Source organism: Trachemys scripta, chromosome 2 (genome assembly GCF_013100865.1).
Source record: "Trachemys scripta elegans isolate TJP31775 chromosome 2, CAS_Tse_1.0, whole genome shotgun sequence".
NCBI lineage: Eukaryota > Metazoa > Chordata > Testudines > Emydidae > Trachemys > Trachemys scripta.
The window spans coordinates 17243909-17268747 of record NC_048299.1 but is presented as its reverse complement, the minus strand read 5'-3'; the positions used below and the strand labels follow the sequence as shown (position 1 = coordinate 17268747).

The 24839-nt window shown below is 43.6% G+C and overlaps 1 protein-coding gene across 5 annotated transcripts in view; it reads right to left on the bottom strand.

The window, feature by feature from the left end:
* The window catches only part of DPP6 (dipeptidyl peptidase like 6), a 784761-nt gene that overhangs the window by 64619 nt on the left and 695303 nt on the right, over positions 1 to 24839 (bottom strand). For all 5 annotated transcript variants that reach the window (XM_034759984.1, XM_034759986.1, XM_034759987.1 and 2 more), the window contains 4 exons: positions 17270 to 17424; positions 15941 to 16038; positions 4083 to 4206; positions 3141 to 3179 (listed from right to left, as the gene is read on the bottom strand). In XM_034759984.1, the coding sequence (XP_034615875.1) occupies positions 3141 to 3179; positions 4083 to 4206; positions 15941 to 16038; positions 17270 to 17424 (416 nt within the window). The remainder of the gene's footprint in view (positions 1 to 3140; positions 3180 to 4082; positions 4207 to 15940; positions 16039 to 17269; positions 17425 to 24839) is intronic.

Sequence of the window (24839 nt, the reverse complement as noted above, 5' to 3'; positions counted from 1 at the left end):
ATGCCATGGGCCAAATTCTATGCTGGTGTAAACTGGCACACTTTGACTATAGTCAATAGAGCTGTACCAATCAATAAAGGTACATAATTTGTACTATTTGTATAAATTTGTACTATTGTAGCAGCATTTCTCTTGGCAGTGGAAGTAGACTTTGTACAGATTGGTTTAACAGATTACTTGAATCTATTTCCAGGTATACAGAAAAGTCATACATCAGACAAATGATTACTGGTCTTCATCAGTACTCCTCTGAGGTTATGAGCGGTCTGTTTGTTGTATCTGCTGGTGGAAAAACTCCCTTAATATAGTCAGGTTTTTTTAAGAACCTGTAGTTGTATTACAGAGACTCAGTATGGACACATACAAAAAGAGGCCACTGGGACAGAGATTTTTGGGATATAATCTTCTTATTGTATAGAGTAGAACTAAGGATCTTGAAAACGAACCTGGCCTGAGTTAAAGCTGATGTGCACAATATTTTCATCTTATTAATATAAAGAGAAAAAATGAACTGGAAGGAGATGCATTTTAGGTTCACACCGTCTAGTATACAAATACTAAAATTGGCATTGAAAGAAAAATTAGCATGGTGCAGATGAAAATAAAAAGTAAAATTAACTCTGGATGCAACCATTTTCAGGGAGCAAGGCTAACTGGGGGGAGGAAGAATTCACTCATTCATTAAGAGGCAGGGTGAACCAGAGAACAGGGCCTTGACCAGGACCTGGGAGAGTGAAGTTCCATTCCTTGGCTTGCCACTGACTTGCTGTGTGACCTCAGGTAAGATACTTCACCTCTGTCTTTCCCTCCCGCCCTTTGTCTCTTTACACCACAAACCCTTTGGTGCAAGGATTATCTCCTACTATTTCTGTGTACAATGCCTAGCACAATGGGGCTCCAATCTTAGCTGTGGCCTCTAGGTGCTACCATACTAACTAATTATAATAATTCTGCATAGAGATCAGTGGAGAAAAGCAGGGAGCTTTGAAGGCCGGTTTAAGTAAGGGTCAATGTGTATTTATTTATTGGTACATATAGTTTTGTTTTGAATGAATTTGCTCTTGTTTCATTTTAAAGGGTCGAGGAGTTTCACACAGAAACAGATAATCTGAACTACCCTGTCCGTCTCCTATAACTCCTATGATGCCCTCCCTGCTCCCTTTACACTCTTCAGGTCAGTCCTGCCATTTGTCTGCTTAACCCAGCTCACCCCAGGGTCCCACAATGAATAATTTCACCATGTGGGTTTGAATGAGATTTCATTTTTGTTGGGTATGTACAGTATCTCACTAATTCCCAGCATGATGGCCCCATGAATTATTTTCATGCCAAGCATGGCAGCTTTCAGTAGCAGTGATGGTATGGGACTCTCACAGATGAGTGTGGCTTTTTAACCCTTTGCAGTTCACCTTTCAGTGAGATTGTGAATTGGGGGAATTTGCTGAAATGTCTGTATTGTGGTTTAATATCAGTGAGAACCATCCCCATCTCTGAAGCCAGAGGGTCCACCCCCAACAATATTAGAACACAACATAAATACTCTGATTAACCGGGTAGCACGTGTGTGTCTATGTGTAGCCCTGCTCTCTACAAGATGGATTCAACTAAGTGCCATTAGCCCCATGCTGCTCACACCAAACAGGGATTCCCCTTTAGCTCAGGCAGGAGGGGCCTATACTTTTTGAATCATGAGGCTCTGAGTTCTATCCCTGCTGTGCACCATGGTCACTAGGAACTTGAAGGCGATAGCAGTGCAGCAGTAATGAAGTCCAAGGTAGCTAGGCATTTTTTATACTTCATCGGTTCTAAATGCAAAATCCTCACTGAAAATTGAGTGTAAAGGGTTAAAAAGCCAGACTCGTTTGTAAGGTTCCCAGAGCACTGGCGTTATTGAAAAATGTAACTGATGCTGCATATTAACTACCTGTGAGAGAACCATTGCTGGGGCCATCTTGCCATGGTGATGGGAACCAGGGAGGTTGAATAAGATTTTCAGTATCTCACTGTAACACGCAACAACATTCTTCATTGTAATAATAATTAATGTAGATATCCCATCTCCTAGAACTGGAAGGACCTTGAAAGGTCATGGAGTCCAGCCCCCTGCCTTCACTAGCAGGACCAAGTACTGACTTTGCCCCAGATCCCTAAGTGGCCCCCTCAAGGATTGAACTCACAACCCTGGGTTTAGCAGGCCAACGCTCAAACCACTGAGCTATCCCTCCAAGGCTGAGCTGAGGCAGCTATGGAAATAGGAGGACTGGTGTGAAGAGGGCAACCCCAGGGGAACAAAATCAGGAGTGGACCTGTGCTCAGCCAAAGTAGGAGGTGTTGTCAGTTCTCTATCTCTATGTAAAACTCTTGGCTTGAAATTCTGGTCCCATTGAAGTCAATATGGTCAGGATTTCACCCTGGATTCCCTGCTGCCTCTCCCCTGCCAGAGCCTTTCATTGACTTGTGCAGCTACACACCACAGTGTGGATGCAGCTACACATGCCTTTCATGCTGCCAAAAGTGGTGTGTAGTGTAGACTTATGAGCCTAAGTATCATTTTCAAAAGTAACTTAGGCACTAAGTCACTTTGATTTTAAAACACAACTTAGGTGCTTTTGAAAATTTTACTCTTTGGCTCCTAAACATCTAAGTGACTTTTGAAAATGGGACTTAGACTCCTAAGTCACTTACATCCTTTCTGATAATTTGACCTTTGATCATTTAAGTGCAATGGGTAGAATTCACCCTGTGCGGAGGGCCAGCAAAAGGCCAATACACCACTTAAATCCAATATAAGCCCCAAAATAAGGCTTAATCAGGGACTTCAGTAGGGGACAGACCATGTGCTGGCTCTCTGGAATTTCACCCAACACTTGTTTTTCAGGTTGTTTAAATCCATGTTCAACATATGCTGGAATTATGTTTCCAGCCACTGTGGTCTGCTACGTAAGAAGGCGTCTCAGATACATTAGGTGAAGATGCTCCTTACTTCAACAAGAAGAGCTTGTATATTCTGTTAAGAAAATCCCTTCTATAATATGAACTATCATGATATCAAAGTACCACTTGGAATGCCAAAAATAAGCTTTTTCTCTTGCGGGGAAAAACATTTGGAAATATAATCACGAAAAGAAGATCACTGTTACCTGTCTGTGTAGCCAGGCTTCACTTTCATCTTCATGTTTCTAAAATGAAATGACATAATTAAAGAGTTTGCATGGGTTACATTTTGTTCATCAGTGCAGAAAGCAGTTTGACTGAATTTGAACAGGGGTGAACAAGCAGCGAGAAACTGTTCAAGCATGCTGTTTCGGAATGTAATCTTGGGCTGCTCTTCTTGTCCTCTATTGTTGCTCTCTGATAAACAAGCAAGTGAGCATATGGGAAGGTATGTTATCCTACTGCTAAAAAACGGAATCCCAACAGATACATTACTCCCTAAAGAAAGATAGTAATGTAGTTGTTGTTACACTGTTCCCAGCAACTTCGTGTGGGGCCTTGTCTACACATAGCATTTGCACTGACTTTAACTATACTAGTTCAAAAACTGAACTAGTTAAATTGGTGCATCCCCATAGTGTGGATGTAATTATACTAGTTAAAAGTTATTTATATGTTGGTACTGAAACAAACTATAGTGATATACATGTCTTTATGTCTGTATAAAAGTGCCCACATTAGGGAATCGCAGCAATTTAATTAAATTGGTAGAAAACTGTGTATAGACAAACCCATGTATATTTCTATTGAGCTCAGATGTTAAAAAGGACACCCAAGTTAAAAATAGTAGGGGTGTGTGTGTGAGTGAGTGCGTGACAGAGAATGCACCTACATTCTCTCTCCCTATATATAAATACACATACACATATATATTGTACAGATAGGACTGGATTGTGCCTAGCTTTTCTGTAGGGGGCCACAATCAGCCCATACCCCTTGCACAGTAAATATTGTATATGTCTCTTATATTCTATCTATACATAAAGTACTGTGTGTCAGGTGACCCACTTTCAGATAAAAGGATATTCTCCCCTGGGGGATTACAAACACGGAAGGTCAAAGAATCTTCTTTTAAGTGTCTTTCCTACCTTTGTGCAGACTCCAGTGGTAGCATCACACAGCGTCAGGATAGAAACGTTCTGTGCTCTGTTCAGCCAATTTACTGCCACTTTGGTGCTTGTTGCCCATTTCACCATGGTTATGTAATAGTCCCTGCAACATGTAAATGCACTGAGTTATCATTGCTGCAGTGATCATTTACATCAGTAACGTACGTGCAAGAGATACTAATGCCACCCGTATTTTGCAGCTCAGCAGATCACTGGGGTTTGTAGATCGTACTGTGACTGGACAGGAAAGGAAAAGTCTATTGTTATTAGAATATTTCTGTCTTGATATTTCTAGGGCTAGTTATGCATTCATATGAACACCTGAAAATGGCATTTTTAGGGCTATGCATGTACCTACAACTTCCCACTCTGCTTGCCAGCTGTGAAAATAGAGGGGTCAGATCTACCAACACAGCATCACACATGTTATTCAGAACCTCCCAAGAATGGGTGGAAAGTGCATTGGGCTACATATCCAAGCATACGTGACCAAAGAAACAAATTACATGGACTATTCCTACTCTCATATAGAACTACTGCCCTTTAAATATGTATATTAGTTAAAATGTCTCTTAGGGTCTGGGGAGGAATAGAAAAAGATGGCTTATAGATTCTGGTGACTGGCCCAAGAGGTCTGACCCAGCTAAGGAACAAACTAATCCCCCATTCAAACAGACCTCTACAACCAGTATGAAACTATAGTGGCGTAGTAGTGGAGCCACGCTGAAAATAAACTAGTTTTACGGAGTGGAAAATCAGACTGTAGGCGTTTAGCACAGCAAAAATTTGTATAAAGAAGCCAATGGAGTTGCACCAGTTTAGATCAGATCCTGGCCCACAACCTCTGTCACCATCTTCTTGTTACTAAACGTTTACATTATGGTAGCTCTTCGGGAGCACAACCAGTTTGGGTCCCATTGTGCAAGGTGCTGTTCAAACATATAATAAAGGACAGCCCCTGACCCAAATGAGCTTATAAAAGACAAGGTGCCACAGCTGGATGATACAAACAAGCAGGCTGGGGTGGAATGGACGAGATGTGTAAATAAATACCCATAATAGGAGGTGCAAATTCTTAGCCAGTTAGTGGCAGCAATCACAACTCTCCATCTTCAGTCACAGAGGGATTAATCTAAAGGGGGAGACTCTTGCTGAACTGACAAATGTAGAGATATAATAATATAGTGACACAGAGGGTCCTGTGGCACCTTTAAGACTAACAGAAGTATTGGGAGCATAAGCTTTCGTGGTTAAGAACCTCACTTCTTCAGATGCAAGAAGTGAGTTTCTTCTTGCATCTGAAGAAGTGAGGTTCTTACCCACGAAAGCTTATGCTCCCAATACTTCTGTTAGTCTTAAAGGTGCCACAGGACCCTCTGTTGCTTTTTACAGATTCAGACTAACACGGCTACCCCTCTGATACTTGACACAATAATATAGTGGAGGAGTGTGCGGGCCAAAAGCACCCTTAAATTATAATACAATGACTTTTCGTAGTGTGCACTCTATAAAATTTTTATTAGTTCATTTGTTTGCTATAAAATATGTATAAGGAGTTGTTGCTCTCATTGGGATTAATGTGCTGAGTCACTAGAGAGTACTCTGTATTCTGGCAACGATTCCCATACAAAGTGCAGAGAAAGGGCGAAAACAACAAAGATCTGTTTGTCTAGCAAAATAACAAGCTGGAAATTAATTTTGTAGCTTTCAGCAATATTTAGAGCATGAATTTGGCTGGGGAAAAAACAAATGAGTTCAGCTGCATGCACAATGCTGGAAGACAGGGCACCTTTGGGCAAGGTAATAGTGTCCTGGAAATTCAGTGGCTGAAATAAATTGTGATTTTACTCAATATCAGCAGTAGCACATTCCCTAGGCAGGGGGAAAATGGTCATGCAAAAATAAATTGTGTTAAAAAAATAACAGTCAGCAGCAGATTTGGCAACAAATAAACACATAAATAAAAATATAAAAAAAGTAACTATTCATTTAGGACAAATTGTTGGTTGGAGCATTTTTCCGTAACTCCTGTTGAGAATCTGAAGTAAATAATCTAGTGCCCATCTTCAAAAAAGGGAAGGAGGAGGATCCGGGGAACTGCAGGCCAGTCAGCCTCACCTCAGTCCCTGGAAAAATCATGGAGCAGGTCCTCAAGGAATCAATTTTGAAGCACTTAGAGGAGAGGAAAGTGATCAGGAACAGTCAGCATGGATTCACCAAGGGCAAGTCATGGCTGACTAACCTAAGTGCCTTCTATGATGAGATAACTGGCTCTGTGGATGAGGGGAAAGCAGTGGACGTGTTATTCTTTGACTTTAGCAAAGGTTTTGATACGGTCTCCCACAGTATTCTTGCCAGCAAGTTAAAGAAGTATGGGCTGGATGAATGGACTATAAGGTGCATAGAAAGCTGGCTAGATCATGGGCTCAACGGGTACTGATCAATGGCTCCATGTCTAGTTGGCAGCCGGTATCAAGTGGAGTGCCTCAAGGGTCAGTCCTGGGGCCGGTTTTGTTCAATATCTTCAATAATGATCTGGAGGATGGCGTGGATTGCACCCTCAGCAAGTTTGCAGATGACACTAAACTAGGAGGAGTGGTAGATACGCTGGAGGATAGGTATAGGATACAGAGGGACCTAGACAAATTAGAGGATTGGGGCAAAAGAAATCTGATGAGGTTCAACAAGGACAAGTGCAGAGTCCTGCACTTAGGAAGGAAGAATCCGATGCACTGCTACATACTAGGGACCAAGTGGCTAGGCAGCAGTTCTGCAGAAAAGGACCTAGGGGTTACAGTGGATGAGAAGCTGGATATGCGTCGACAGTGTGCCCTTTTTGCCAAGAAGGCTAAAGGCATTTTGGGCTTTATAAGTAGGAGCATTGCCAGCAGATTGAGGGATGTGATCATTCCCCTCTATTCAGCATTTGTGAGGCCTCATCTGGAGTACTGTGTCCAGTTTTGGGCCCCACACTACAAGAAGGATGTGGAAAAATTGGAAAGAGTCCAGCAGAGGGCAACAAAAATGATTAGGGGGCTGGAGCACATGATTTATGAGGAGAGGCTGAGGGAACTGGGATTGTTTAGTCTGCAGAAGAGAAGAATGAGGAGGGATTTGATAGTTGCTTTCAACTACCTGAAAGGGGGTTCCAAAGAGAATAGATCTAGACTGTTCTCAGAAGTAGCAGATGACAGAACAAGGAGTAATGGTCACAAGTTGCAGTGGGGGAGGTTTAGGTTGGATATTAGGAAAACTTTTTCAGTAGGAGGGTGGTGAAGCACTGGAATGGGTTACCTAGGGAGGTGGTGGAATCTCCTTCCATAGAGGTTTTTAAGGCCAGGCTTGACAAAGCCCTGGCTGGGATGATTTAGTTGGGGATTGGTCCTGCTTTGAGCAGGGGGTTGGACTAGATGACCTCCTGAGGTCCCTTCCAACCCTGACATTCTGTGATTCTATGTTAAATTTTGATGTCACACAAGCTGGCTGGGATGTAACATCTACAGCTCTTATCTTAGAAACTACAAATATTAGTTCAGGTCCAATATTGTCTCCCTTGCAAAAAAATAAAGATGGTAGTGGAACCTCAAATTCCCTCCTTATCACTTACCCCTGCCACATTGCCTACAGAACACGACCAGCTGGCAATCTATCTAAGTACTTATGTGGTCTCCATTTCCATAGTATCTGAGCAACTCCCTGTGAGGTAGGGAAATGCTATTATCCCCATTTTACAGGTGGGGGACTGAGATACAAGGAGACTAAGTGACTTGCTCAAGGTCACACAGGAAGTTTGTAGTTGAGCATTGAATTGGCCCTGGGTCTTCAAAGTCCCATGCTAAGCACTTGATCATATTTCTTCTTACTTAACAACTAGGCAAGTGGCAAACTGAAACTCCTGTTTAGTGTTCAGGATTCCTCATTTCTCCACTTGCATTATTGAGTCCCCCACCTGACATTTGTCCGTTTATCCACCTAGTCCATCCTATCACAATCCTAGATTGTGAGCTCACAAGGGGAGGGATCATCTTTTTATTGTTGTCTGCACAGCACCCAGCACAATGGGCCCCCGATTCTTTATTGTAATACAGATGGAATAGTAATAAACACCAATAATAATGAATTTCATTTGTTCTCACAGGAAATTCTCCTGAAAGGCTTAGAACTCTTTCAGGAGATATTTGTAGCCCTTTGAAGAGGATCACATCGCTTCTCATAGCACAGATCATCTCACTGTTTCATCATGAGACATTTACATTCCCATAACTACATGTATGGTTTGCAGCTAGGAATCAAAAATCCAAATTGTGCATGCACATAATAACAGGGATATCAGCCATCACAAAAAACGGTGAAATGTTGCTTGGCCAAATGACATACAACCTTCCATTTTGTGATCTCAAAGCATGTGCAGTCAGTTCCTATCTCAGATCCTAGTTACTGGGCTCCTTTCTTAGTAGCGTATTTGTTGATGACCTGTGCAAGGGCCTGATGCAATCAGTTTCCGCACTCAAATTTCTGCTCTTGTAATACACCACTGAGGTACACTTATGGGGTAGATAGGAGATGGGACCATTGCCCTGCTCCCAGGATAACCAGCCGATGGATCAGGCTATGTGCTACAGATGGTTTAAAGTTTTTCATCCAAATATTTTTTTTGTGATGAGCTTGCTTTGCAGCAACAAAATATTTTTATTTTGGTCCAAATTTTCTGGCTTTTCAACAAAAAACCGACACCAAAATTTTCTAGGCCCATTTTTTTGGTAACGTTCTGTTTTTGGTAAAAATATTCAGTCTTCAAGTTTTGAAAGCCATTTTTTTTTTACCAAAACCTGAAATTTTTGAACAAAAACCGTATTTGGAAACTAAACCTTTTCTTTGATCCATTTTGGTTTTTAGTTGTAAAAAATAAATAATTTTGAGGGGGTGGAAACTTCAGGGGGAAAAAAAGAAAATTTCTCAAAATTCCTGTGGAAAATAATTTGCATTTTTACTACTAGCTCTTCCAGTTGCCTTGAGGAGAACCCCACACTAAGAAGATCCCCCCGCACACCAGGAAGTGCCACTGACTGCATATATCTAAGTGAATCGATTGCGTGTATGTTAGGGTTATTTATACCTACTTCTCTATTTGTAGATCCTTGTGAGAAAACTCCCTTCCTCCCTGAAACTCTTTTCAGTGACTTTGGGCATGGCTACACTTGCAGATGTAGAGCGCTTTGAGTTAAACCAGCCTTTGTAGAGCGCAGTAGGGAAAGTGCTGCAATCTGTCCACACTGACAGCTTCAAGCGCACTGGCATGGCCACATTTGCAGCACTTGCGGAGTAGTGCATTATGGGCACTATCCCAGCATGCAAGTGACTGCAACGTGCTTTTAACATGGGAGGGGTAAGGTGGAGTGTGACAGGGAGTGTGTTGTGTGTCTGTGGGGGGAGAGAGAGTGAGTTTTTGGGGGGCTGAGAGCATGTCAGCATGCCGTCTTGTAAGTTCAGACAGCAGCAGACCCCCTCTCTCCCCCCCGCCTCTCTCTCTCTCACACAACATTCCACAGTAATGGCTTGCATGCCGGCTGTCAGAAATGGAGCTTTGAAAGGGCATTTCCGCATTCCTATAGGAGTTCAAAACAATGACAAAAGTGGCCGCTTGACTTAAGGGGATTATGGGACGTTTCCGGAGGCCGATCAGAGTGCAGTAATGCAACTCCTCGTTCACACTTACGCTCGGGCGTTGTAGCCAAGGCGCAGCAAACGTTATTCCTCTCGCCGAGGTGGAGTACCAGCAGCGCTGTAGCTGTGGAATCAGAACGCTCTACGTGACTTGGCAGCGTGGACGGGGAGTGAGCTAGTGCGCCCGGGGCTCCTTTATTGCACTGTCACTCGCAAGTGTAGCCAAGCCCTAAGACCTGGTCTACACTATACCATTGAGTTGACCCAGATACATTGCTCAGGGGTGTGAAAAATCCACATCCCTGAGTATCATAGTTAAGCCAACCTTACCTCCGGTGTTGACACCGCTAGGTCAACAGAAGAATTCCCCCGTCGACCTACGTATCACCTCTCAGGGAGATGGATTACCTACGCTGATAGGAGAACCCCTCCTGTCAGCATAGGTAATGTCTACGCTGAAGCACTACAGCTGCAGTGATGCAATGTTTCAAGTGTAGGCAAGCCCTAATTCTACAGGAGATCCCCACTGTCTGGTCCAATGAAATGCAATCACACTAAGCCCCTCATTTCAGAAAAATATATACATAATGAAAATGTACCCCTGAGTCTAGCAGCACCACTTGTACTATGATCTGGAAATGTTATGTTTTTGATGAAATACATAGAGTCATTAATTATGGTATATTTTGCATCATTGTATAATATCAATTATATCAAATAAATTATTTTAATCCATGATTAATCCCACACTACACATATTCATTAGTACTAAGATACTGCAGTTCTATAAACTGTCTCAAGCTGTTAAAACAATACAACTATGTTAAAGACTTTTAGCTTGCACCTCTTTGCATACAGACAATGCTATTTCCCAATCAGCAGTCCAACAGAAAAATGACAGTAACAGTGGTCTTAAGGTAACACATTAGACTGAACCATCGCTTGGTATATGCAAATTTGAAATTGTTTTTTACAAGACAAGTCCTGTTCTACATGTTTTTGAGTGTATTCACTGGTGACACTTCTGTCTTGGTAGTGTAAATGGAGATGTAATGTAACACTTTAGAATGACAATGCGAAAAACACCATGGAGAAGATTCTGATACCCCTTACACTGAAGGAGTACCAGATTTGAGGACTTCAATAACTCAGACATAGGTTAGGGGTTTGTTACAGGAGTGGGTGGGTGAGATTCTGTGGCCTGCATTGTGCAGGAGGTCAGACTAGATGATCATAATGGTCCCTTCTGACCTTAAAGTCTATGAGTCTAGGAGGTGCTCAGATACTACAGTGATGAGCACAGTTTAAAAGCCTGTATTAGATTAGAATAAAATATAGAATCAAATAGACTATAATAAAACAAAATTGAAGGACATCTTACTCCACTGATAGTTCTATTGGTTTGGGACCATGTGTGGAGTGCAGTACAGTACTACTCCACCTGTGTAATGGTATCAGAATCTGGCTCTTTATATTTCTCATGCACAATGAAGATTAACCCACTACACGCCCCTCCCCCCGCAAACAGGCAAGTTTCATCTGCTTTGGGCAGTGCCTACTGGCTGGTGTGGTTTTGTTTGGAGGCCCAACATCTAATTTAAACTATCCCAGAGGTACCAGTATATCTATCTGATGACCATACACAAATGAGTATCCTGGAGGAAGATATCTTTACACAATTGTATTTGACATTCATACAAAGTGCTCTGTTAATATTTGGAGAGGGACCATTAGTGGGTGGCAGTGTAGGCATGGAACCAGATTCTGATCTCAGTTATACTGGTATAAATCCATTGAAGTCAATGGACTAACTCCTGATTTACATCAGCATCAATGAAATCAGAATTTGGCCTCCAGGTGGTGACTGCATCAAACTTGAGCTAAACCAGCAGATTAGAACTCTTCTCCCCTGAAGGCAGACTGATTATGATAATCAATGCTTATGCCAACAGTTCTTTATAGCCTTATAATGATTTGTTTTCAAGTGTCCAAGAAACCACAACCCATAGGCCCCAGTTCAGCTAAGCACTTAAGAGTTATTGTGGTGTGGCAGTGTCACCATAGTTAAGATTGCATCATGTCTTCTATTTAAAAGTCAATCTTTGTACTACGTCCTCTGAAATTGACATGATTAGTCAGATTGCTTTGAAATCTGGTGTGCCTCAAGAGTGTACAGGGTAAGGTTAGTGACCCAAGCTTGGGGTCATTTGAGCCAGGGGTTCTGGAGACATAGGCCCTGAAAAGATTGCAATCTTTAAAATGTTTCTCAGTGGGTTTTCTTTGTGCAGAGCTAGAGAGCAAACTATTGAAGTGATTTGAGTCAAACTGGTTTCCATTTGTTGAGTTTTACCCAAAGAAGTGCATGGCACTCACTAAATATCTGGGGACCCAAACTGAGACCAGTATTTAAGAAAACGAATGTTCTTTACAGTGTGTATGTGCCAGTTCAGAGAAACAGCTAGAGGGTTTCCATTCCCACCACTTTATGGGTTTTAAAGCTCGACTTTTATAAGTGCTTTAGAATTCGAATGGTGACTCAGATTGATTTCAAATTTGTTGTGCCTGATGGGAGTGCAGGGTAGGGTCAGTGTTTTAAATTTAGGGTCATTTGTCTGAGGGGTTCCCGAGCTACAGCTCCTTTCCTCCCTGCCCCCAAAAACAAAACAAAATCCCAGTTTCCTTCAACAGCCTTTTACTGTAAAACTGAGAGGGACTGATGACTGGATGAGTCACCGACCTTGTTGAGATTGATGGCTATGAATTTACCCTTCAATTAATATAATTAAGGATAAGTTAATCACAAGCACCCACATAAGACAAAAGGCGTTTTGGATCGAGTGCCTAGAGGTGGCTACAATTAGTGAGCCAAGGGTGGCAATTTTATTGGGGGGGAGGGGAGGGAATGTAATGAAAGTGTCTGGGGACAAAATTAGACATGTGAATGTTTCCTGGGTGGGAGAATGGGCATTAGTGGGGTGGAGGAGTGGGGAAATTGGGAGTGGTGTTCAGTGATGCAGTAAGGGGAGGGGGATAAATGAGGTCTTTGATACAGAAAGTACTCTGAGAGCACTCTGCTCCAAAATATATAAATTCTGCACACGATATTTTAAAATTCTGCAAAATTCTGCAAATTTTGTCTATAAATAAATGGGGAGGCTTCAGCATGGCAGTGGGGAGCATGGAGATGGGAGATCACCCTGCAGCACCCCACTGGGACACGGACTCAGTGGTGAGGCTGCACCCAACCCTGACACAGTGCAAGGGCCGGGCCTGCCTCAGAAACACCCCAGGGCCCTGCTCCTCTGCCCCAGGTGCACCGGGGTGGGCAGGCAGGCTCAGCCTAGCAGGATTGAAGTGTGGAGGGGCTTAGTATGGGGCAATCCAGGTGTGGGGTGAGAGGGTTCTGTGTGGGGCAATCTGGATGCAGGTGGCTCGGTGGGGGATCTGGATGCAGGGGGGATCTGGATGCACAGGGGCTCATTGGGAGGTTCTGGGTGAAGGGGCAATGGGACACTGCAGGAGGATCCAGGTGAAGATGATTGGGGCTCACTAGGGAGAGTCTGGGTGTGGGGGGCTCAGTGGAGTGTGGATGCTAGGACAGTGGGGCTTGGCGGCATAGGGGTCTGTGTGTGTGTGTGGGGGCTCATCGGGGTGGTCCACATAAGGGAGGTGAGGTTTGGGGAGGGGCATGGGAGGGTCTGGATACAGGGGGGTTGGGTGTACAGGGCAGCTGCTCCCAGTACAGTGACCCCTCCCCCTGCAGCTGAGGAGCGATGGGGGTAATAAGTGGGGGTGGGAGTACAGAGCTTCTTCCAGCCGGGGGAGGTTTCTGGGGGTGGGTTTGACCCAGCCCCAGCCCTGGCCACTCCTTGCAGGGGAAGAAGAAGTCCCATCCTCCCCCAGCACAGCTGGGACTAGCCGCTGAGCCCGGTGCAGGGTACAAGCCACAGACCAGGGCATCTCCAGCCCCAACCCCCAGCCTCCCACCCTCGTGGTGATTTACCTCTCCACCAGCTGCTCTGGGTGCCTGAAATGATGTGCCCATGCTGATGGGGAGGGGTGCGTGACTGCTTATGTGGATTCCCTTCGCTTCCCCATCAGAAGTCATTTTTCTCCATGGAAGCAAAGAAATCTGCAGGGGACATGAATTCTGCATGCACACAGTGGCGCAGAATTTCCCCAGGAGTAAGAAGGGCAGAGATATTTGGGGCTCAGGTGAGGGAGGCATGGGAGTTGGGGGCAGTGGAGGGGTGAGACACTGGGAAGGGGATGTGGTGTAAGTGTCAGGAGGACTGCGGCAGAATAGGTGCGGGGGCACCTGTCAGACCCACATTGCTCTATCTACTGTATGTATGCCCAGATCTGGGGGGCTCTTGCCCCTCTGGGGGTCTCTAAGCCCCTCTGACTGCCCCCCATGTGTATGCCAGTGTCTGGGAGTCCCATTGCCCATCTACAGGGGTTGGACCCCCACTCTCCATTACATGAGCTGAATTCTGTGAGGGGAAGGGGTTGCCCTTCTGAGAAGGTCTGAGGCTCCCTCCGTGCACCCATATGAGCCAGGATCTGGGGAAATTCTGCTCTTTGAGTGAGGAGCCGAGAACAGGCATATTTCATTCATACCACAGGGCGGCTCTAAAGCACTCAGGAGGGGGAAGGGAAAACCTACTCAGATGACTGGAGCAGTTCATGAGCCTCAGAGCTATTGTTTCAGGTTGTATTAATCTCCAAGGGGTGTTCTCATTCAACTGAAAACATCACATTGAGATGAATAAGACAGTTCACACCTTTCACAGCCTCCTATGCTGCAGATGCCTGTGTTGTGCCTCTATCCTTCCTATGGAAAGGAAGACACTTTAAAATGCCCTGAAATCCACATGCCGACACAGATTATCGTGAAATTTGCTATGCCTCTTGGGAGTGCAAGGTAGGGTTAGTGACCCAAATGTGATGTTAGCTGAGCCAGGAGTTCCAGAAACATAGGCCCCAAAAAGAAGAACTATTTTTCAAAACGTTTCTGGGTGGATTTTTTTTGCACCGCGCTAGAGAGTAAACGATTGTATTGCTGTGACGCAGGTTAAAAAATGGTCTCAATTGGTCATTTTTACACATGGTAGAACATGGCACCCACTAAGTCTTTGAGGGACCCAAACGGTGAATGGTGTTAAGAGAACGTACGCTTCTTCACTTGCATAGATGTGCTGTGATTACAGTGTGTATGTCCCCAGAAAAGGAAAAACCCATGAGAGGGTTTCTATGCAACCATTTTATACTTGCCTGGGTAAGTCAAGGGACTGTGCCAACATCATTGCCCCTAGTGAGCACCCCACCAGTGACAGTTCTAGTCCAAACCTTTATACACCTGGGCAACATAAAGATTTAATAACCATTTTCCCCCTTTAATGGTACTGGATGGAATCCTGTGGGTGGGAGTCGATGGGCTGTAAAAGATGAACAGCTTGTACATTTCAGCAACTGTAGAGTGGGCAGAGTAAAGGTATGTGTGTTAACGGGGCATTCTGGGGCACTTCTGAAAGAGGGCAGAGTTAGGTTACGTAGGCAACCTTAACTGTGCATTTCCTGTTTTTCAGAAGTTGGTGTTTTGCTCATGTTCTGCAAGGGGATGACATATCACCAAGCAACCTTAACTGTGTGTTAACATAATTTTTTGGCCACTAAATATGCTTAAATCCCAGTAAGGTTTTTAAGTGCTTTGCTGAATAGTAATAGACTTAAGTACATGCTTAATGATAAGCACATCTTTAACTAGTTTGTTGAATTGGGAACTTACTTTCTAAAAACTCAAGCCTACGCAGAAACAGCAAAAAGTTTTGCTTCCCCCTACTTTTACTCACACCTTCTTGTCAACTGTTTGAAATGGGCCACTCTCATTACCACTACAAAAGTGATTTTTTCCTCTTTTGGTATCCTACTGTTAATTGAATTGTCTCGTTAGACTGACCTCCCACTTGGTAAGGCAACTCCCATCTTTTCATGTGATGTGTATTTATACCTGCTACTGTATTTTCCACTCCATGCATCGGATGAAGTGGGTTCTAGCCCATGAAAGCTTATGCCCAAATACATTTGTTAGTCTCTAAGGTGCCACAAGGACTCCTCGTTGTTTTTGCTGATACAGACTAACACGGCTACCACTTTAATACTAAGCAACATACCTCATTCTTTGATCATCAGGGGGAGTCATTTCCAGATCATGGGTAGGGCCATTCAAACCAATGACATGTAAAGAAATGCTTGGATTTTCCATTCCAGCCTGGAAATTAAAAATGAGAGTACATTACTATATATCTTACAGTAAATAACACCTTACATTTATAGCTATAACCTTTTATCTGAACAGATCCTAAAATGCTTTGTAATTATAATATACACAAAAATATCTTATGAAGTGCAACCACCTCTGGGCTGGAATGCAGAAACTGTTTAACAGTGCACAGAAAAAGCATACAGCAGTTTAGAGCAGGCATTGAAGTATGAGGAACTTAGGATGGTAGGAAGTAACTGCCCACATTAAAATTTGGCTAGAACATTGACAATAACATCTACCACGTTTGTGAAAAATGTGATGGTATTTTTAGTAACAAGGGTCAGGATCTCAATTTGATGCCTTATCTGAAAATGGCAGGGTGTCCTTAAGCCCCATGTTGGACATTAGTTAAACACTGGCTTACATGAAAGTGCACCTCCTACCGAATCATCAGCACCACTTCCTGCAGCATCTCTGTATTCTCTTGATGTCTCCTATCTTCAGGAGTGGCTGGGTTAAACCTGGCTTAGCATGTGAGATCTGAGGGGACCACCACACAAAGTGAGATGTCTAGAGGAAGCAGCTGTGCAGTACAGTACAACAACATACTATACGGCAGCAGAAAGTAATAATAATCTTCCACACTGGCTTGAGATTTGCACCAGATGCTGCTCACCTGCAGTGACAATCTTCTGTAGGGCTCTGTAAAGCAATGCAGGATCGGCCTTTTTCATCCCTAATTCATTTTCTCTCCCTAAAGCCAAGGTGCAGTGTGTCTCAGAAGCCTGACTATCTGTCCTGACTATTATTCCATCTTGAATTTTACAAGGAGGTCTAAGTACTAAAGTTTCCCGATTGCCCTTCTGATTTAAGGCACAAAACCAACAAATATAATAATTTTGTTTGCAACTTCTCAGATGTAGTCACGCCCCATCTTGCATCAAAACCCAACAGATTTTTTCCAGGTACAAGAGGGAGAAAGGGTTTAGCCTTTACTTTTTCTCTTTACATTTTTGAATGACTACTACTAGTGTCAGAAAAATGTACTTTTACAAAGGGAGCAAAAGAATAATGAAGACCACGGTTTAACAGTTCAATGGGGAATGAATGATCTTTTCTCTGTTAATTGCACTGCTTATGAATATGTTTGATTACATATTACCATATCGGAGTCAGCTAGAAACAAAACCATGAAAAATTCAAAAACCGTTCAGTGTTTGTTTATATTTTCCCTTACCTTTGGATAATGATATGTTTTAACAGTAGGGTAAAGGCTGCCAGTGTAGACTGGAATTTCCATTGTAGGGACTCTGGAGTCATTTATTGTTGCATATGCTAACCTGGTTCCATCAGGAGACCACCAATGTGCTATATGAGTCTTCAAGATCTCCTCTAATGTAAAAAGAAAAAAGCACCTATTAGACATAAAATGCTAGTTACCAATAAACCAAATAGCATAGAGCTGAAGATCCTAGTCTAATCACAGCACATGGAGGATGTAACAGGAAAATCAGTAAAAAATGCTCATTAAATTGTAATATCACTAATGAACACAACTGATAAACATTATTCTCAACATATAGGTTACTAGGCATAAATACTGCCCAAGAAACATCAGGTTGCTTATATTATCAGACACATATACCCATGACACCATAAAAGGCACTGCTGTCGCTGTGTTAGGTATACTGTACACAGATATGTGAATGTACATATTAAGTACATACTGTACAGAATGTCATATCTAAGTATATCTCATTGCTGGCAACAAAAAGGATGATATTTCATAGCTGTTTTGGCCTACTGAAAATGCTTCAGCGATTGAGATTTTATTCTCTTTAAGGAGGTATTGCTAGTTTTAAATTGCTATAGCACTGAAACATAGATATAAGCACATGTCAAGGACTGAAATTTTTATCTTTCTAATTACTGCTCCCAGGTTTGAAAAAGTTTGCTGGTCTGAAGAGGGCAGGTAACACTGGCACATCGTAAGCTACTGGCCTTTAAAAGCATGTCATTCTGATTACTATCTTGCATTTTATTACCACTTCATTTCTGTCAATTTTTTCAAACCAGTATTTTATAAACTGCTGGAGTCAGGGATTAATGCTTCACAGTACTGTATGCTGAGACTCCAGACTTTCAGGTGGCATCTATATAATGCAGTAATACTGTATCTACTGGTTGTTCAGACATGAGCCAGAAAAATTATGTCATAATTCAAGTGCGTGTGTGTGTTTGATGGGAAATCAAGATGGTAATCAGAAAGACAGTGTCTTGCAACATGCCAGGCCCAGAACCACCTCTAATGCTTACCTAATATGAATTCCAAGAACCTGTAGTAGTAGACAGGGCTTGCCTGCCTACATAGCTGTGCCTTTTAGGGCTGAATCCTCTAGGAGCTTTAGCTCTACAGAATCTGTGATTCTTAGTCTCACATCAAAAGAACGAAACCCATAGTCCCGTACAGTAATCTGTACAGCATATGCAATCCCTTCTGCTGTGCTTTAGTCAGGATCACTCCTATGACATTAAACCTCTTACAGAAAATAGATTATTACCTTTCACAAAACTGGAACTTTAGGAAGTCAAGTTAGTGTCTTCCAAATGCCAATAAATAGAGAAGTTTGGGACTTAAAGAGTGATTTCTTCAGCCTTTGTATGCATCTAAAAGCTGAAAGCCTCTTTGCAGACAGGATTAGAGAGAGTGTTGGAAACTAGAAGTTATGAAGAAGAGTGAAAGCATTCAGAGCTTTGGTCATACAAGGTTTTGGTCCACTGGATCTGTGCACCATACCACACCATAGAGATCCTCTGGTCTGACCAGAATATGACCTCCTTCTGTTGTGCATAGGGATGGGTTTACAGAGTCCCCATATGCCAGATCTGCATTATTGTCACTACACACAGACACACACAACTTTTAAGTGTTTTTTGGGCTTTCCACAGTGTGACACTGACAGACCAGTCCATCCGTGTATAATCCATTTGTCAGTGTTTACCTATATCTTGTTAGAAGTTTAACAATGTAACCAGATTAGCTTGTGGATGCTAATTCCCTGCCATGTCTTAATTTCCTTACATCATGAATGTGGATGGGTCAGTTAATCTTAAAATAAAAGATGTGAGATAGTATAACTGTGTATGCATAGTAAATAGGATGTTAAGTTCAAAGTGATGAGACAGTGTGTGCTCAACAAAGAAGAATCCTCAGTCATATGCTGTGCTCCAAACACTTAACAGCCCACTTCAGCTACAAAAGTGAAACCTTGGGCCTGATCCTTTCATCTCAGGCCTGCTTAAATTTTAACAGGGAAGGTCTAAAGCAGAGGTCTCAAACTCAAATGACCACGAGGGCCACATGAGGGCTAGTTCATTGGCCCGAGGGCCATATCACTGACACACCCCCCCCACTGCCCCCGGCCCTGCCCCCACTCCACCCCTTCCATGAGGCCCCCCCTCTTCCCACCCCTTCCCTGCCCCCATTCCAACCTCTTCCCCGAAGTCCCCATCCCAACTCCGTCCCCTCCCTGCCCCCAGAGGGTGCATGAGGGGTGTGGCAGGGGCTCATGGCAGGGAGTTGAGGTGCAGCAGAGGATTGGGGTGCAGGCAGGGGGCTCAGGGTGCAGAAGGGGTATGGGATGCAGCAGGGGGCTCAGGGCAGGGGGTTGGGGTGCAGGAGGGGTGTGGTATGTGGCAGGGGGTTCAGGGCAGGGAGTTGGGGGGTGGGGTGCAGGAGGGCTTCGGGCTCCGGGGTGGCAGCAGCACACACCGGGGCCAGGGCCGGCTGCTAGCCCCGGCCCTGCTTGGGGAAGTAGCTGGAACCATGTCCCTGCGGCCCCTGGAGGAGGGGGACGCAGGGCTCCGCATGCTGCTTGCCGCTCCTTCAGGTACCTCCCTCGAAACTCCCATTGGTCGCGGTTCCCTGTTTCCGGCCAATGGGAGCTGCAGGGGGGGCATGCCTGGAAGCCAGGGCAACACACGGACAGAGCCCTCTGCTTCTGCCTCCCCCCCGGCCTCAGGGACATGATGCCAGCTGGCACAGGGCTCGAGGGGGCAATCCCGTGGGTGTAGTTTGCCCACCCCTGGCCTGGAGGTAGGCCGGAGGGGGCGGGAGCGGGCCTCAGGAAATAGCCCTGTGGGCTGCTTGTTTGAGACCCCTGGTTTAAAGCATAGGACCGAGGTCACCAGGTAGTTACCTGGATTACCCATGAAAAAACTCTACATCTAAACTGCATTTTGATACAAACCTTTTGGGATGATTCCAGAGAGAATATATGGTGATATACCTATCTCATAGAACTGTAAGGGACCCCGAAAGGTCATCAAGTCCAGCCTCCTGCCTTCACTAGCAGGACCAAGTACTGATTTTGCCTCAGATCCCTAAATGGCCCCCTCAAGGATTGAATTTACAACCCTGTGTTTAGCACGCCAGTGCTCACCCACAGCAGCTATAATATCACTGCTATGATACTGAACTATGAACACTGAAAAACACTTGAATGTATATGATCCTTTAACTATTTGATAACTCTCTTCTTTTCTTTCTTTTTTATATTATCAAACCTTTAGCTTTTAGTTACGAAAGGATTGGCATCACTATGGTTATTGGGTAAGATCTCAGACTCATATTGACCTGGGGTGAGTGTCTGATCCTTTGGGATTGGCAGAACTTTAAGTATAGTGAATAGGGTTTTCAGTAACCTCTCATTATATTAGACTTGGTTGTCTAGATGGGAGTCAAGGGCTGAGTTGCCTACAGGAAACTGTGTTTGGCTTCTTGTTAACCAGTGTGGTACTATTCTTTTGTTACTGGCTTGGTAAATCTAATTATAAATAAACCACCAGTTTTGGGGATTGTCTCCCCTATTCTATTTCTTGCAGTGTGCCCTGGGTGCGGCATTCTCTGTGTGGCCCATCCAGGCACCTGCTCACACACGGGGTGTATAGAGTGATCAAGGATTTATTCCACACAAGCTAGGTAAGAGAGAGATGGACACAGAATGCTGTTTATTGTTCCATAGGGAAAGAATTTAGGCATGTTACCTATAGTAATTACTATGCGTAAACTGTCTTTATAACTTTTAAAATATTTTTTCATGTATATAGTATTGAAAGGGTTTGGTTGTCTCATCCTAGTCCCTAAAAGCTCAAATAAAACAAGAAATAATAACAAAATCCCACTACATAATTTGGCAAATATATCAAGAGAACCTTTTTTGAACAGATGATAATCATGCAGCCTTGGGTTAGATAACTGTTATTCATTTTACCCAAACATTCTCAGGCTATTTTCATCAAGAGCCAAATCTCACTCCCTTGAGTTCAGTGAGAGTTTGCCCAAGTCCATGAGTAGGTTTGGGCCCATTCTGTTCACCTTCTTTTAAATCATTTGTCAGACTGGAACATCTAAGGGACAGGGACATTATTTCTTGTTTGATATCTTAAAGCAACATGTACAATTTTAGCACAACAAAATTAATAACGCTATACAAAGCTATATACAGCAGTTATTCTTACAACTTTTTAGGTTGCCTGAGGTAGCTAGATACATTAGGTCAGTATTGGCAATATTCCTTTATGTTTAAGAATAATGTTTCCCTAAATATAGGGAACATTGCAAACACTGAGGTTGTGGTTGCTGTCCAGTTATACAAGGCAGCATTGGAAAGGTTTTGATGGCAGCCAATGTAAATAATTACTACTTCTACTAATAATAATTATAACTTAATGACAACCCAAGATCTTCCCAGTAAAAGCTTGGGAGGGTAAGTAAGAAATGTGAAATATTACGAACAGCAGCACAGATCTACTTGGCAAAATGTTGTTGGAATATTTTCATTGTATTGTCCTATTGTCCTATAAAAATACGGCTCTTGGCTTTTTATGTTAGCCGCTCATTAGAGACATAATTAAGCATTAGAAGGAAAGGGGTAAAAAGGATGGCAGACAAATCTTTGACATTTTCACATTAATTAGGAATGACTTTATTCAGCAAACATTTTCTCCAAGCTCTCAGGCTTAATGAAGCAGTTCAGCTGAAGGTCACATGCCAAGTGAGGTTTTAGTGCCCATTTTGTAGGCCTCTGCTGCTGAGATTTAATTGCATGAACCTTTGCCTTGAAACAAAGCCAGGATCTTGCCATTATTAGAAAGAGCAATTAGCTTTAGCAAACCAGAGAACATATTTATGAATACAAAGTGAGTAAGTATCAGAGAGCAGGGGCCTCTTTATTCTTCGTATTCATAATCAGCTCATGAACATAAGGAACGGTTACTAACCCTACAGCAACTGTGCATCTTCAAGATGTTGTAAACATTGACCCCACTGTACAGCAACATGGGATCAGCGTCTTTGTCTGGCAGTGTCCATTGGGGCTGTGCACGCACTCTCTGCCTTCTCATGCGCCCATCTGTGAGCATAAAGGGCAGGGCTCCTGCGACCCTCTCTCAAATCTCTCACAGTTTGAAGCCCATGGTATCTAAAGTCACTGAAAAGCATGGATGGAAGGTGAGTAATGGGATCCACATTGACTACATCATCTGGAAGAACCACAGTTACTGTCAGGCAAGAAATCTTTCTTCACGTGTGTGTCAGTGTGGAACCCACTGTAGGTGAATGGCAAGCAGTATCCCCTCAGGATGGTGGGAATGAAGAGTTTCAGCATATCAATGAAACAGTGATTTCAGTATTGCTCTCCTGAATATGGCGTGTGGCATCTGACCTGATGCCTAAGTTCAAGGCACAGTGCTTGACAAAAGTCAGTAGGTTACTCCATATTGCTGCCTTGCAACTTTCCAATACTGGCACATTCCTGAACCAGACAGAGGATACTGCTTTTGCTCTAGTGAAATGAGCCTGGATGTTTGGGGGGAGAGGTGCATCAGCCAGCTTTCTATGTAATGAGACAGCTTAATATTTAGAACATCCTGTCCTATGGCTAGAAATAGAATGACTTAGCCTGTCAACATAATAAGTCCTGGATACATCTAATGTGTGTAATTTCTTTTCTCATGGTGCCGAATGTGGCTTTTGAAAGAAGACAGACAAGTTGACTGGCTTAGATTAAATTTTGAGACCCCCTCAGGAATGAACTTCAGGTGAGCTCTCAGCACCACCCTGTCCCTATGGAACATCATATAGAGAGGTTTGGCCATAAGTGCCCGAAGCTTGCTCACTCTTCTGGCTGAAATGACAGCCACCAGGAAAACAGTCTTCAGAGTAATGTAATGCATTGAGCTGTCTAAAACATGTTCAAATGGAGGGTCCATGAGCCTCAGAAGGACCATATTGAAGTCTCAGGCAGGGGTAGTTCCCAGTGTGAGAAACTTTTGATAATGTTGGGTAAGAAAAGATCATATATGACTGCACAGGCAGATGGCAATCCAAAATTGCCACCAGATGCACCTTACTCAAGCTGAACAAAAGGCTGGCCTGCTTTAAGAGCAATATATAGTCCAGGGTCTTTGATGCTGGGGTTTGTATAAGGTACTAACTGTGCTGGGCTGCTCATATCAAGAATCTCTTCCATTTAGAATACATTTTCCTGGTAGATGTTTTCCTGCTCTGTATCAGGATTTCTGGCGCTGCAGGGAGCAGCCCCTGTCCATCATACTCAGCCAGCCAATGGGCAGGCCATCAATCAGGTACAGTCACTTTGGGTCTGGCTGGAGCATCTGGCCGTGGTGGTCTGGAAGCTGGAACAGACACTGAATAGCCATCTATGAGAGGTCAGTCAGCCCAAACTGCCTCAACCAGTATGGAGCTATGAGAATGATCACGGCTTTGTCTCTGTTGATCTTGGAAATCATCCTGGCAATCAGGGGAACTGGTGGAAAGGCACAGAACATCTGTTCCACTGCAGGAGGTGGAACATCTGTTCCACTGGTCTTGAGCTCTCTGGCCCCCTCTGAAGCAAAAGTTCTGACAATTGCTGTTTTCCTTGTTGGCGAACAAGTCTATTATAAGAGATTCCCAAAGATGGATTATTGCTCCTATGATGGAGCTGTGCAAGGACCATTCAGGATTAGTTATGGATTACCTCCTCAGGGTGTCTGCTAGGCTGTTGCTAATTCCTGGGAGATGACAGTCATCAGGGATACCCTGTTCTGCTGGCACCAGATCTCGAATTTGACGGCTTACAAGCAGAGTGGCAAGGAGTAGGCACCCTCTGTTTGTTTATGTAGTGCCCGGCTCTCATGTTGTCTGTGAAGACTTGTATCATTGGGGTTTCGAGGACAGGTAGGAATGCCATACAGGCCTGATGGCCCTGAGCGCCAAGACTTTCATAAACTGTTTCATGTTGTTCAGAGACCAAGTTCCTGGAATTTATAGGTGATCTGAATGAGCTCCCCACCCTGGCCCTACTGCATCCATGATCAGTTTCTTTGCTGAGGATGGGAATGAAAAGGGCACCTTTTTCTGTATGATTGTGGGTTGCAGCTACCATCCCAATTCTGCAATGACATGATGTGACACTAAGACCTGCCTGTCCTGATATCTTGTCAGGGAATAGGTTGGCCTAAGCAAGAGCTGAAATTGTGGGATAAATTATTTCTTTTCTTGCATGAGTGCACTGGAAGGAGAAAGCTCCTGTCCTTTGTCCATCCATGCAGAATGTGATCATCATCATTTCACTCTAGGTGCTGGCTAGCACTGTCTGCAGCACATGGGTTAAGTGCCTATCCATCACTCCACCCTTAGCGCTGCCATAAAAAGCATTGTTGGCAACATTTTTCTCTATCTTTCCAGTTATCATTTTTATATTTCGTTTTTTTCTTTTTTTATTCTCCCCATCCCCCAGTTC